Below are 13,100 nucleotides of genomic sequence, written 5' to 3'. Positions count from 1 at the left end.
TTATCATATTGTCTTACCTCGTTAAGAATGGCCCAAACAGCAGAATTCTGAATGACTGAAAGTCGAAAGGCTGAAATGGGGTTTAGACTGGGATCCACCATTCCTTCAGCAACACCATTCTCAAATTTTCCTTCAAAATAAAAATCAACATACGTTGGGTAGACTGAAACAAGCACACATAGGACATCACTGACTTAAAGCAGGAAAGAAAAACAAAATATTTTCAGTGGATGTCTTTACACAGGGCCTGGGTGAATTTTTTCCCCTTCTTTCTACTTTTATTCAACTTTCATATTTTTCATGAAGTAGTGTAAGCTTTCATTAGAAGCAACCTATTAAAACAGGCAGAGCTCTGCTTTTTTCCTGTTGCAAATTAGAAGGTATATATTTATTTGTTCTTGCATCAAAAATGTTTTAACATGCAGGTTTTTAACAAAATGTGACTTCACCAAACCTTACCCTATGAGTAAGGAAGTATACCCTATACCATCACTCAGTCTGACCCCTCTGAGGGTTACGTTAGAACAACAAATTTCAATGCTTTTAAGACATACATACAATAGGTGGACTTAGAGCAGGGGTTCAATCTTTGTGTATTCTTTCCAAGGTCACACTTAGAAGGAATTAACAAGTGATATCTCCTCTAGGCAGTTTTAATAGAAAAATCCATTATAAATGACAAGCTAAAAAAGCTCTCTTTAGGGACAAGACCAAGAAGTTCTATAAAAAGGTTAACATGCTCTTTACCTACTTTTTCTTGCTATGAGGAATATTCTTCAAACAACAACAAAAAGCTGTTGAAAAAGTGACAGAAAAATGGTGTGTTCTTGGCCACATTTCTCTAAGCCAGGAACTGGCAACCCTTTTCTTATTATAAAGGGCAGACAGGGGCGCCTGGATGGCTCAGTTGGTTAAGCATCTGATTCTTTTTATTTTTATTTTTTATTTTTTTTTCAACGTTTATTTATTTTTGGGACAGAGAGAGACAGAGCATGAACGAGGGAGGGGCAGAGAGAGAGGGAGACACAGAATCGGAAACAGGCTCCAGGCTCTGAGCCATCAGCCCAGAGCCCGACGCGGGGCTCGAACTCACGGACCGCGAGATCGTGACCTGGCTGAAGTCGGACGCTTAACCGACTGCGCCACCCAGGCGCCCCAAGCATCTGATTCTTGATTTCAGCTCAGGTCATGATCTCACAATTTGTGGGATCGAGCCCCGTGCCAGGCTCTGTGCTGACAGCATGGAGCCTGCTTGGGATTCTCTCTCTCTCTCTCTCTCTCTCTCTCTCTCTCTGTCCCTCCTCTCTGGCTTGTGCACACAACTCTCTCTCAAAATAAACAAACATTAGGGGGAAAAATAATAAAGGGCAGATAGTAAATATTTGGGGCTTTGTGGGCCAGGAGGAAAACTGAAGATATTAGGTTGATACTTATATAGAGAAAAAGTTCCACAAAGTTTTTATTGATGAAATTCATATTATAAGAACTACCACTGAGTTCTTTTGTCTTTTGCTAATGCAGGTATACTAAGGAGATCATAATTCCTTTTGCAAGGGTTAACATTTTAGTTATCTGGGATTCAAAGTGATCCTCATCAAAATCGACTGCAAATGTTCATCTGTTAAAGTGGGTCTATAATGAGATTTTATGTATTTTATCTTGGATATTTCCTTTCACACAGCCTACATACTGCGAAATACTGACACCAGTCCCTAAGTACGTGATTTTAATGGAGCGTATTCATCACTTGGAAGGTATTTATGGAATTCCATTAGGTTCTTCTCCTTGATATTTGCCTTGTATGTGTCACTACATTGCAGATGAGTCACTTCCAAGCAAAAGTTAGATGGAAGCTCCTTGATTAGTTTGATATTACTTATAGTTCAAATAACAACTGTCATCAGTGATTTGACTGAAACATAAGGTTTTTTGCATGTACTATTTGGTCTTATAATTTTAGGTTGAATTAAGAAACGTTATCAAGCCTGCAGGAAACACTAATTTTCAAAGAGAGAATAGTGGTTGAGGGCAGTTCTTGCCACTGGGAAAAATTTCAATCTTGTTGTTGAGGTTAAAAAAAAAAAAAAGGTTTCTTTTTTCACAATAAATGTGATCAGTGCTAAGCCCCAGAACTGCTATATGGTACAACAAATCATGCTATTCAGTTCCTATTTCTGACACAAGTTCACAGAACTGATTATGGTAAAGTCCAAGAGAGTGAATGGTGTTCACTGCTGATGCTGCTGGTTCAATAAAATAATGATACAGGCACACCTGGGTGGCTCAGTCGGTTAAGCATCTAGCTCTTGGTTTCAATTCAAGTCATGATCCTATGGTTCATGGGTTTGAACCCTGGGCTGGGCTCTGCACTGACGGCATGGAGCCTGCTTGGAATTCTCCCCCCCACCCCCACCCCTCCCCTGCTCTCTCTCAAAATAAACTTAAAAAAAATGATATGTGGCAAATTCAATTATTTCCTGTAAAATACCTGATGAATAGTAAAATAAATAATCATAGGCTTTAAACACCCTACATTTTTTTTTAATTTTTTTTAACATTTATTTATTTTTGAGACAGAGAGAGACAGAGTATGAACGGGGGGAGGGCCAGAGAGAGAGGGAGACACAGAATCTGAAGCAGGCTCCAGGCTCTGAGCTGTCAGCACAGAGCCTGATGCGGGGCTCGAACTCACGGACCGTGAGATCGTGACCTGAGCGAAGTCGGACGCTCAACCGACTGAGCCACCCAGGTGCCCCGTAAACACCCTCCATTTTCACAGGCTTCGTAAATTTACCCAACTAAGCTTTCTTTTCCATACATATTTTTACCACCGTTCATTACAATACATCCTGGCAGATTCCACTTCAGGTTGTACTCAATTTGTGTTTTCTCAGCTTGTTTGAAAATATTCTTGCCTATACTTGGTGCCATGCAGACTTTTCAGAGGCCAATTCTTTAGTCACTTCAAGTTTGGCATTGACTCCAAATAACAACTGGGCAGTACCAGTTAATATCTATCAACTCATCAAGACCCAAGGAAATAATATGCTTTGTTTTTTGACTAATACCATTCCCAATGTCTTCAATTCTTCACTCAATTGTTGCCGAAAGCTCGATGGTCTTAAAAAAATTTTTTTAACGTTTATTTATTTTTGAGAGAGAGAGAGAGGGAGGGAGAGAGAGAGAGGGAGTGAGCCGGGGAGGAGCAGAGAGACAGGGAGACACAGAATCTGAGGCAGGCTCCAGGCTCTGAGCTGTCAGCACAGAGCCCGACACGGGGCTCGAACCCACAAACCATGAGATCATGACCTGAGCTAAAGTCAGATGCTTAACCAACTGAGCCACCCAGGTGCCCCTCGATGGTCTTAAATAAGGTTAATTGATCTACACACGTATCTTTGCCTATTTCAATTAAATAGGATTTAACTCACTATTGGTAACTGATTTTACTTGGCTAAGACACAAACCATTCTGAAACTCACTTTGGTTATATCCTCATCTGAATTTTTTATTTTTGTGAAGAAATTACGCTGTAATAAAATATTCTAATTTTCTGAACATTGTATTCCTGTGAGTTGGGAATATTATGAGTGCTTAGAACAGTAATGTATTCTCTAGCACAGCTATTGCATCACTGCCTAATAACCACAACAATCTGTCAACTGATTTTGTGAAATAATTACGTTTCACACTGTTAAAAAGCACTGACATTCAAAGTCCACTTTTATTGTTTTGACATGATGGATAAGTACTGGTCATTTTTTAAAAAATGTCACACTATGGTGGTGTGTGGGTGCGTGGGGCACTTGAAACTGTCAAATTATGGGGCGCCTGGGTGGCTCAGTCAGTTAAGCATCCAACTTTGGCTCAGGTCATGGTCTCATGGTTCATGAATTCGAGACCCACATCGGGCTCTGTGCTGATAGCTCAGAGCCTGGAGCCTGCTTTGGATTCTGTGTCTCCCTCTCTCTCTGCCCCTTCCCTGGCTCACACTCACTCTCTCAAAAGTAAACATTAAATTTGACAGAGAAACTGTCAAATTATGAATGTATCACTGCTATTTTAGTGCACTGAGCGTCAGGTGGAAGCAATCAGTGCACCACCTCAATCACTATTGGAACTACTTGCTCACCTCTGCTGTTGCAGCACAAAAGCACATAGACAGGGGCGCCTGAGTGGCTCAGTCAGTTAAGCATCTGATTGCTGATTTTGGCTCAGGTCATGTTCTCACCATTGTGAGACTGAGCCCCGTGTGTCAGGCTCTGTGCTGACATCGTGGAGCCTGCTTGAGAATCTGTCTCTCCTCACTCTCTGCCCCTCCCCTGCTTGTGCTGTCTCTCTCTCTCTCTCTCTCTCTCTCTCTCTCTCTCTCAAAATAAATAAACATTAAAAATATTTTTAAAGAAAGCACACAGACAATATGTAAATAAATAAGCATGTATGTGTTCCAATAAAATTTTATTTATGGACACTGAAATTTAAATTTTTATAAGTTTTACATGCCACAATACATAATTCATTTTTTCAAACCATTTAAAAATAAAAATAAAAAAATGTTAATAATTCTAAGCTCATGGTCCATTCAAAAACAGGAAGTGGGGGGGAAAAACAGGAAGTGGGCCTGATGTGGCCCATGGGCTATCATTTACTCATTATTCAGCAGTCTATTCTAGAGTTTTACAACATAATGGTTAGGCTCTTAGTAAGATAAGATACGTTTAAAGTGAAAACCATACTAGAGAAGACATGCATTCATATGTACAAGAAATATTAAATGTATCAACTTACAAAGTAATGTGTTTATTAAAAAGTTATTAATACACTATTTCATAAAAGTATGTACACATATTGGGGCTGGACTGGGGTAAGGAGCAATGCTACAAGAAAGTATTATTGAATTATTAAGTTAGGCAGGGGGTTTAGGGCTGAAAATACTTTGAAACTCACAACACTTAATGAGACATCATACTGTCATCTGATGATCTCAGTTAATTAGAAAAATAATTACCTAATGATATAACTGGTCTCATTCAAACACTTTGACCCCGCAATTTTATCCTGCAGATACACTCTCGCATGTCCAAAAAAAATATATGTATCGCAGCAAAAACTGCAAACAACCATTCGTCGCTAGGTGACTGGCCATATCAATTAAGATATGCTAATACAAGGGAATACTAGGCAGCCAATTAAAAGAGTGAAGAAAGAATACAAAGAATAAAGTAAAACTGAAGATAATGCAGCTAAAGACCTACTTGCATTCCCAATGTAGAGAAACTCCCTACATGTGCAGAAGAGTTCAAACCAGCATTGTTTATAACAGCAAAAGAAAGAAAAAAGAAAGAAAATGGAAACAAACATTATAACCAAACAAGAGAACAGTGATATATTCATCCATGAAAATTTGCACAGCAGTGAAAATGAATGAGCCGTAGATACACGCACCCACATGGATGAATCTCATGATGGTGAGAGAAAACTGCAGGCTACAGAATGATATCATTTATCTCAGATTTAAGAACAAGCAAAATAACACTGTGCATTGTTCAGGAATATATCCTACATATGTGCCAGAAATGTACATGCAAATGGTAACCACCAAATTTATGACAGTAGTTACCCTTGGTGGAAAGGGAAAAGACGTTAGGGAAGAACAACTGAATTGGCAAATCTTAAACCAGATACACAGATATTCACTCAATTACTATTTGTATCTTCTGTGCACCTGAAATAGTACAACTTTTTAGAATGTTCATCTTCCATATGTACATATGTACTTCAGTCAGTGAAAAGATGCCGAACAAAGATCATAGAGTATGTATGTTATTTGTGTGCTACTGTGTGTTTTTGAAGAAAATATTCCTACTTTTATTTGTGAACAGAATACTTCTGGAAGGACACAAACCATAAGAATTGCCTCTGGGAAGTACTGGGTAGGAGGGAAAAGAAGAGGGAGGGAGACTTAAGTTTATGCTTTTTAAAACATGTGCGTGTATTATCTTTCCAGACAACAAATTTAACTTTTGTCCTTAACCCGGTGGTCTGATAGGTCAGCATTAAAAGAAATAAACAAAGGGGAAAGTGAAGGAGGAAATTACTGAAGACTGCCTAGAATTCCCAAACTCTGGCACTGGGCAGGACTTCCAAGGTCAGGCTCCCTGTGGCCATACTCCTGCTGCACCCTGACTGTGGTCCATTCCTTCCTTCCAGTGTTTCTCTAAAAAGGCTCTTCTCCTCACAACTTGGGTTTCTTTCACAAGACTGCCCTTAGCATGATGCCATAACATCCACTCTACCCCACCCTCAGCCATCAGGTTTCCACTAACTGTCAGCTGACTGTTTAGTTTTCAACAACGCCTTCAAGTATAAATTGCTGTACACTCTGATCCAATTAAATCCAGGCCCCTATGTAGGGCCAGTCTTTGTGGATTGTTCCCACCCAGCAAGGCTCTTATCAGCTCTCTTTCCCTGGTTCTCTCTGACTAAAAGAAATGACCACATTACAGATGCTCAGAGTAGACACCTGTATGACCTCCAGGTGGCCAGGTCCAAAAGCATCTCAATACAGACCTAATGTTCAGGAGGGAAGCAAGAGGCTAAAGGTATAGATTCTGGCACATGGATGTTGTTGAGACCCTGTAAATGGCGAAGGTCACCCAGTAAGAGACTGTGGAAGGCAGCAGAAGGCAGATTATCAGTGAGAATCAACAATGAAACAGCGGGTGGAGAAAGAAAGAGGAACCAGCAAATGAACCTTTGATCGGAAACTCTGGGTGGGTCAAGATAATAAAAGTATGTACTAAAACATGAGAATACAACTTGGAGGACGTTGGTAATTGTAACCCTAAAGCTGCTTAACATCTGACAAGAGTTTAAAATTACTTTAGGATTAAGTCCAGACAAGTCAAAAACAATTTACCAGTTTAAAGTAGGAGGTATTACCTATTCTGAAATAACCATCTTCTAATCGTTTGTCTTTGGTTTCTTTGCTTATTTCCAAACCTTCACTCTAAAACAGAACAAAAACATTAATTTTACAAATGATTACTTCTATTTAAAACAGAGCTAATTTAGCTTAATAGAAAAGTGGCATGTGTGGCACAGTTATCTTTAAAAAAGGGAAAATGTCATGAGTCTTGAACTTTAAAAAGCCTAACAATACAAGTATTCTTTTAACTATCTGAATTTGTATATACTAGTGGCTAAAAAATTTAAATTTTAAATTTAAACCAATTTAATAGGGCACTATTTTTTATTAAAAATACATGGAACTGTGTTAACTCGAAAGAATCTAAGCACTCCTTAAAGACCAATAAATTAATTTTATGTATTAATCAACAGGCATTAAAACCACATGGTATTTTGGGACTCAAAATATAAACATTAGAGTAAAATGATGATTCATTTATTTTCCTGGTAGGAACGTCCAAGTTATTTTCCAACAGGAAACAAAATGAAGGCTTTTTCTATGAATAAGGCAAAAAGGACAATATACTAATGTTGCTTGCCACTGAGGTCCTACAATCATGAAAATTTTCCCTCATCTTCTAATCAAGAATAACCTCAAGATAAGTCTACTACTGATCTCAGTTCTTAAGAAAAATCAGGGGGAAAAGAGGCATACCTTAAGAGGCAAAACTTCCACAGTTGTGTTTAGGAGAATATCTCCTGGATGTTCTTGATTGCCACTATGGAACAAATAACTGAAAATAAAAACATAAAAATAAAAATATGAGTCAGAGTAGACTTTACGAAGATTTAAGAAAATGCTCTTACCTCTGAGTAAGCTTTATCAACAGGACTCTGACCACAAAGCTGACAGCACCAGAACTTGGCGCAAGGGCACATTATTATGTACTCCGAATAGTTGCTGGAAGCTTCAAAACTTAAAGACTCAACATTTCGGTGATGTGCTAATTCCTTTCTTTAGAAGGGTCATGTGTATTGCTTAGCATAATAATGTATTTAACAGGTTTTTTTTTAAAGGACAGTTTTATGTTGCTGTTTATACTCCTTTACATACATAAACCTCTCAAGAAGATTAATCAAAGCTGCAGTGCCTATATAATATTACTGTATCTTGCATCAGAGAAAACTTTCACCAGGACAGCCATGATCCATGGTAAGTTCAAAGACTAGCTTTATCCAATACAAATAGTAGCCTGTAAGCAAAGTAACCAATTCTAAATATCTGAATAATTCCACTTATCAGTATGAACAAACATTTGAATAATGACTATGATAAATCTAAAATCCTCTCTGGGTATGAGAATAATATCCTCAGGTTCTGATATCCTGAAAATTCATGTGGATATGTAAGTATGGGTGGGGGGTGGTAAAACCAGACAGGGCATACAAAGCATATCTAAATCTAAATCTAAATCTAAAACTTAAGTTTAGCTAAGTTAAATGGTTACAAGTTTATACTTAGAGTCAGAAAGACCTGGATCCAAATTCTAGGACTCTCACTTAATAGAATTTTCACCTTTAGAAAGTTATATTAGCTTTCTGAGCCTGAGTTTCCTCTATACAGTGCAGAGAGTCCTACATAGCTCACATGACTATAGCAAGGAGTTGATGAGAGGCTGACAAAGTGCTTTGCATATTAAAAATACCCAGCAGGGGAGCGCCTGGGTGGCGCAGTCGGTTAAGCGTCCGACTTCAGCCAGGTCACGATCTCGCAGTCCGGGAGTTCGAGCCCCGCGTCAGGCTCTGGGCTGATGGCTCAGAGCCTGGAGCCTGTTTCCGATTCTGTGTCTCCCTCTCTCTCTGCCCCTCCCCCATTCATGCTCTGTCTCTCTCTGTCCCAAAAATAAATAAACGTTGAAAAAAAAATTAAAAAAAAAATACCCAGCAGGGAACAGTTATAGTCTGGCTATGATATAATATGTTATTTGTGGGCAAAAAAATCACCTGTGATGAAACGTGATTTTCAAATGTTACACAGGGTAGGGCACCCTCTAAGATTAGCTCCCTCTAAGGTACAACAAAAAATAATTCCAACATTTCCAGATAAGAGACACTCTTTTTTTAAAAGACATCTTTGATTTGGAATGCTGCTTCCTATAGCTATGGGCCACTCATTATTTCATCTATAGGTACAACAATATGGGACTGGGGAAGCCACTAAGAAAAGAGGGATGGGCAGAACTTACAGTTTAGATAGACTGATTCAGAGGTGTTCACTATGTGATAGCTTATAGTGAAAAACTCAATACCATCTGCAACGTTTAACATTAGAAGAAGTAAATGATGGTACAGCCACACAATGGGATACTGTGCAAGCATTAAAATGTTTACGAATCACTTATGACAGGATAATTGCAAATATAAGACACAAATAATATACAGATCATGATGGTTTTCAAAGTAAAAAGTGCACAGAATTACCAAGAAAAAATGTGCCAAAAGGTCACAATGGTGGTGCTGAGGCTGTGTTTTTCTCATTTTTCATATTTTAAAATTTTTACATAATCGAAACATATGTTATACAGTCAGAAAATACTGTTCCTAACACTTCATTTATGTACTGACAAATACAACTTCTGCTTCTCCCCTTCTCAGCAAACAAGTTATTATGCAAGTTGAAAAGTGATTCCTTTTCTCTATTCTAGGAAGGGTGGGTCTCTCCAAGAACTCCAAGAAAATTCATACATACTCTGATTTTAAAAGAATTGTGTTTTACTATCGGGGCACCTGGGTGGCTCAGTAGGTTAAGCGTCCGACTTCAGCTCAGGTCATGATCTCGCGGCTTGTGAGTTTGAGCCCTGCGTTGAGCTCTGTGCTGACAGCTCAGGGCCTGGAGCCTGCTTCAGATTCTGTGTCTCCCTCTCTCTGTCCCTTCCCAGCTCACATTCTGTCTCTCTCTCTCTCTCTCAAAAATAAACATTAAAAATTAAAAATAAAATTGCGTTTTACTATAAATGTATTCTCAATAGGGGCAAGTAAATATTACTTTACAGAGGTTTACTGAAAATATATTTGTTATGAAATGTGACCTCCAGGGGCACCTGGGTGGCTGAGGTGGTTAAGCGTCCGACTTCGGCCCAGATCACCATCTTGCGGTTCATGGGTTTGAGCTCCACATAGGGCTCCGTGCTGACAGCTCAGAGCCTGGAGCCTGCTTCAGATTCTGTGTCTCCCTCTCTCTCTGCCCCTGCCCTGCTTCGTGCTCTCTCTCTCTTGCTCTCTGTCTCTCAAAAATAAATAAACGTTAAAAAAAAATAAAAGAAATGTGATGTCCCATATGAGTTCTTTAGCAGATTCTTTGCTGGCACTATTTTAATTTGCTAAAAACAAACCAACAGATATGGTTTAAGACTACTCTTCCTTACGAGATGAAAGAAAATTGTTTCTAATTCTATGATGACTCTGCTTCAAAATTTTTTGAGTACAGTCGAAATACAATGTTACATTAGTTTCCGGTGTACAACATAGTGATTCAACCTATGTTATGCTGTGCTCACCACAAATGTAGCTACCACTTGTCACCACACCATATCACAATATTACAGTATCGCAGACTATATTTCTAATGCTGTGCCTTTTATTCCAGTGACTTATTCATTCCATAACTAGAAGCCTGTATCTCCTACTCTCCTTCACCATTTTGCCTATCCCCCCCACCTTCTCTCCTCTGGCAACTGGTTTGTTTTCTGTATTTAAAGGTCTGATTCTTTTTGTTTATTTGTGGGTTTTTGTTTGTTTCCTTCAGAATTAAATGGTATTTGTTTTTCTCAGTCTAACTTATTTCACTTAGCATAATAACCCTCTAGGTCCATCCATGTTGTCACTAATAAGACCTCATTCTTTATGTGGGTATGTAATGTTCTTTTGTGTATATATATATACACCACATTTTCCTTATTCATTTGTCTACTGATGGACACTTGGGTTGTTTCCATATCTTGGATATTGTAAATAATGCTGCAAACAGAGGGGTGCATTTATCTTTTCGAGTTAGCATTTTCCTTTTCTTTGGGTAAATACCCAGCAGTGGCATTATTGGATCGTAGTGTATTTCTATTTTTAATTTTGGGGGTAACCCCCATACTGTTTTCCACAGTGGCTGGACCAGTCAGCATTCCCTCCAACAGTGCACAAGAGTTCCCTTTTCTCCACATCCTCATCAACACTTGTTATTTCTTGTCATTTTGCTTTTAGCCATTCTAACTGGTATGAGGTGATATCCCATTGTTTTGACTTGCATTTCCCTGATGATTACTGATGTGAGTTTCTTTACGTGCATCTGCTGGGTATCCGTACATCATCTGTATGTAATAGGAAAATGTCTCTTTAGATCCTCCATGTATTTTTTCATCAAATTGTTTATTGTTTTGGTGGTGAGTTATAGAAGTTCTATATGTATTTTAGATATTAAAACCTCATCAGATATTTATGACTCTTTTAAGTATGGTAAACACTACCTCAAAGTACTAAGTATCACACTATATACTATGAAAATGAACATTAACTAACAACAAAAATACTATATGCTCATAAATGCGAAGAATTACTCGGAAGTATTTTCCCAGTGATAGTCCATTGCCAGATACAGTTTTATACATTTAAATTCCTCTTTAGAATCAGTTTAGAGTAACAAAATAAAATTAATAACATTATAACTATGCACTGTTTCTGACCACCTTAAATAGAATTATCCTAGATGATTTTTGGCGGGTTCTAAAAACTGGATGGCCCTCATGTGAGAACATGTAACATAACTACAGAATTAGTTTTAGGGGATTACATTTAAATGTATCATAGACTATCTAGAGAACACACCCAAAGCTGAGGAGAGGTAGAAGGAATCATCACTATTAAAAAACAGGGAGAAAAGAGTCCTAAATTTTGCGAAATGAACATAAATTCTGAAAAACACAAAAGGGTTACCATGGTCGTCTAAAAGTAATCCAGCATCTGTAAAACCACTGACCAGGGATAGTCACAGTCTGTCAAATTTATCATTTCAGCCAAACTGCTAGGTAACTGACTAGCTCTCAGTTAAATCCTAAGGGATAGCCAATAATAAGGACATGAAAACTAACTTTATATTTTGAGAGTTCCACATAAAAGTAATTTAAAAAAACTATACTAAATAAATGTTCATAAATACCAACAGAATTTAATAAACACACTAAAGGCTGATATTATATCTGAAAACAACACACCCATTTGATTACTAAATTGTAGGAAATATATTTTATAACCTAACATTTGAGACTCACTACCTCCTCACGGCTATTATACACACAAAAAAGCCATCATAAATCACACATCTTAAGACGTGTAAAACTATAAGACCAAAGAGATTTTTAACAGTCACCAACCTTTCTACATTGACTGGCTTATCAAATTTGAATAAGATGTAGTCTCCGGCTATTGGGGTTATAGCCCAGAAGAAATCTTCCCCCATGTAAGTTTTCTCCAGTGTATGTCCTTGGTACACCTTCAAAGAAGTAGATATCTCTGCAGGTGGGTTTACATGGATCTTAAGAAGTAATGGTTTCATGTAATCTTTATCCTAGGAGGAGAGACATGTATGCTATTAAACAACTTATACATTATTTATACTTAAGAAGAACAATAACTGTACCCTAAATAACAAACTGTATGTGCATGAGAAAAATAAAATTAAATCACCAACCGTGAGTTTCTGAATTTTTCCTGATAGAGAAGAATGCAGACCAACATGTTGGAAAAGGGAAGGTCTGAAGCGAATTCGTAGATTGGCTTTCTGTCTATCACAATGTTTCTAAATTTAAAAAAAAAAAAAAAGTGTCACAATGCAAAGTGAAATCTTGTCCTTATCAGAAAAACCAGAAGCCCTTTTAAAGAATATTCAAAAGAAAGAGGAGCCTGGGTGGCTCAGTCAGTTAAGCGTCCAACTTTGGCTCAGGTCATGATCTCATGGTTCATGGGTTCAAGCCCCGTGTCGGGCTCTGTGCTGACAGCTCAGAGACTGGAGCCTGCTTCGGATTCTGTGTCTCTCTCTCTGCCCCTCCCCCTGCTCGCGCTCTGTCTTTCTCTCAAAACTAATTAACACTTAAAAAAAAAATAAAAAAAGGAATATTGAAAAGAAAATCCAACTTCATCTCATA

The 13,100-nt window shown here is 38.1% G+C and overlaps 1 protein-coding gene across 3 annotated transcripts in view; it reads right to left on the bottom strand.

The window, feature by feature from the left end:
- MGAT4A (alpha-1,3-mannosyl-glycoprotein 4-beta-N-acetylglucosaminyltransferase A) overlaps window positions 1-13,100 on the bottom strand; it is a 122,516-nt gene that overhangs the window by 5,906 nt on the left and 103,510 nt on the right. For all 3 annotated transcript variants that reach the window (XM_043603214.1, XM_043603216.1, XM_043603215.1), the window contains exons 11-15: window positions 12,647-12,754; window positions 12,330-12,523; window positions 7,625-7,703; window positions 6,943-7,009; window positions 18-130 (exon numbers count right to left, since the gene is read on the bottom strand). In XM_043603214.1, coding sequence (XP_043459149.1) covers window positions 18-130; window positions 6,943-7,009; window positions 7,625-7,703; window positions 12,330-12,523; window positions 12,647-12,754 — 561 coding nt within the window. The remainder of the gene's footprint in view (window positions 1-17; window positions 131-6,942; window positions 7,010-7,624; window positions 7,704-12,329; window positions 12,524-12,646; window positions 12,755-13,100) is intronic.

The sequence above is a fragment of the Prionailurus bengalensis genome, chromosome A3 (assembly GCF_016509475.1).
Source record: "Prionailurus bengalensis isolate Pbe53 chromosome A3, Fcat_Pben_1.1_paternal_pri, whole genome shotgun sequence".
NCBI lineage: Eukaryota > Metazoa > Chordata > Mammalia > Carnivora > Felidae > Prionailurus > Prionailurus bengalensis.
The sequence above is the reverse complement of the archived record's forward strand: the minus strand, read 5'-3'. Positions and strand labels throughout refer to the sequence as shown.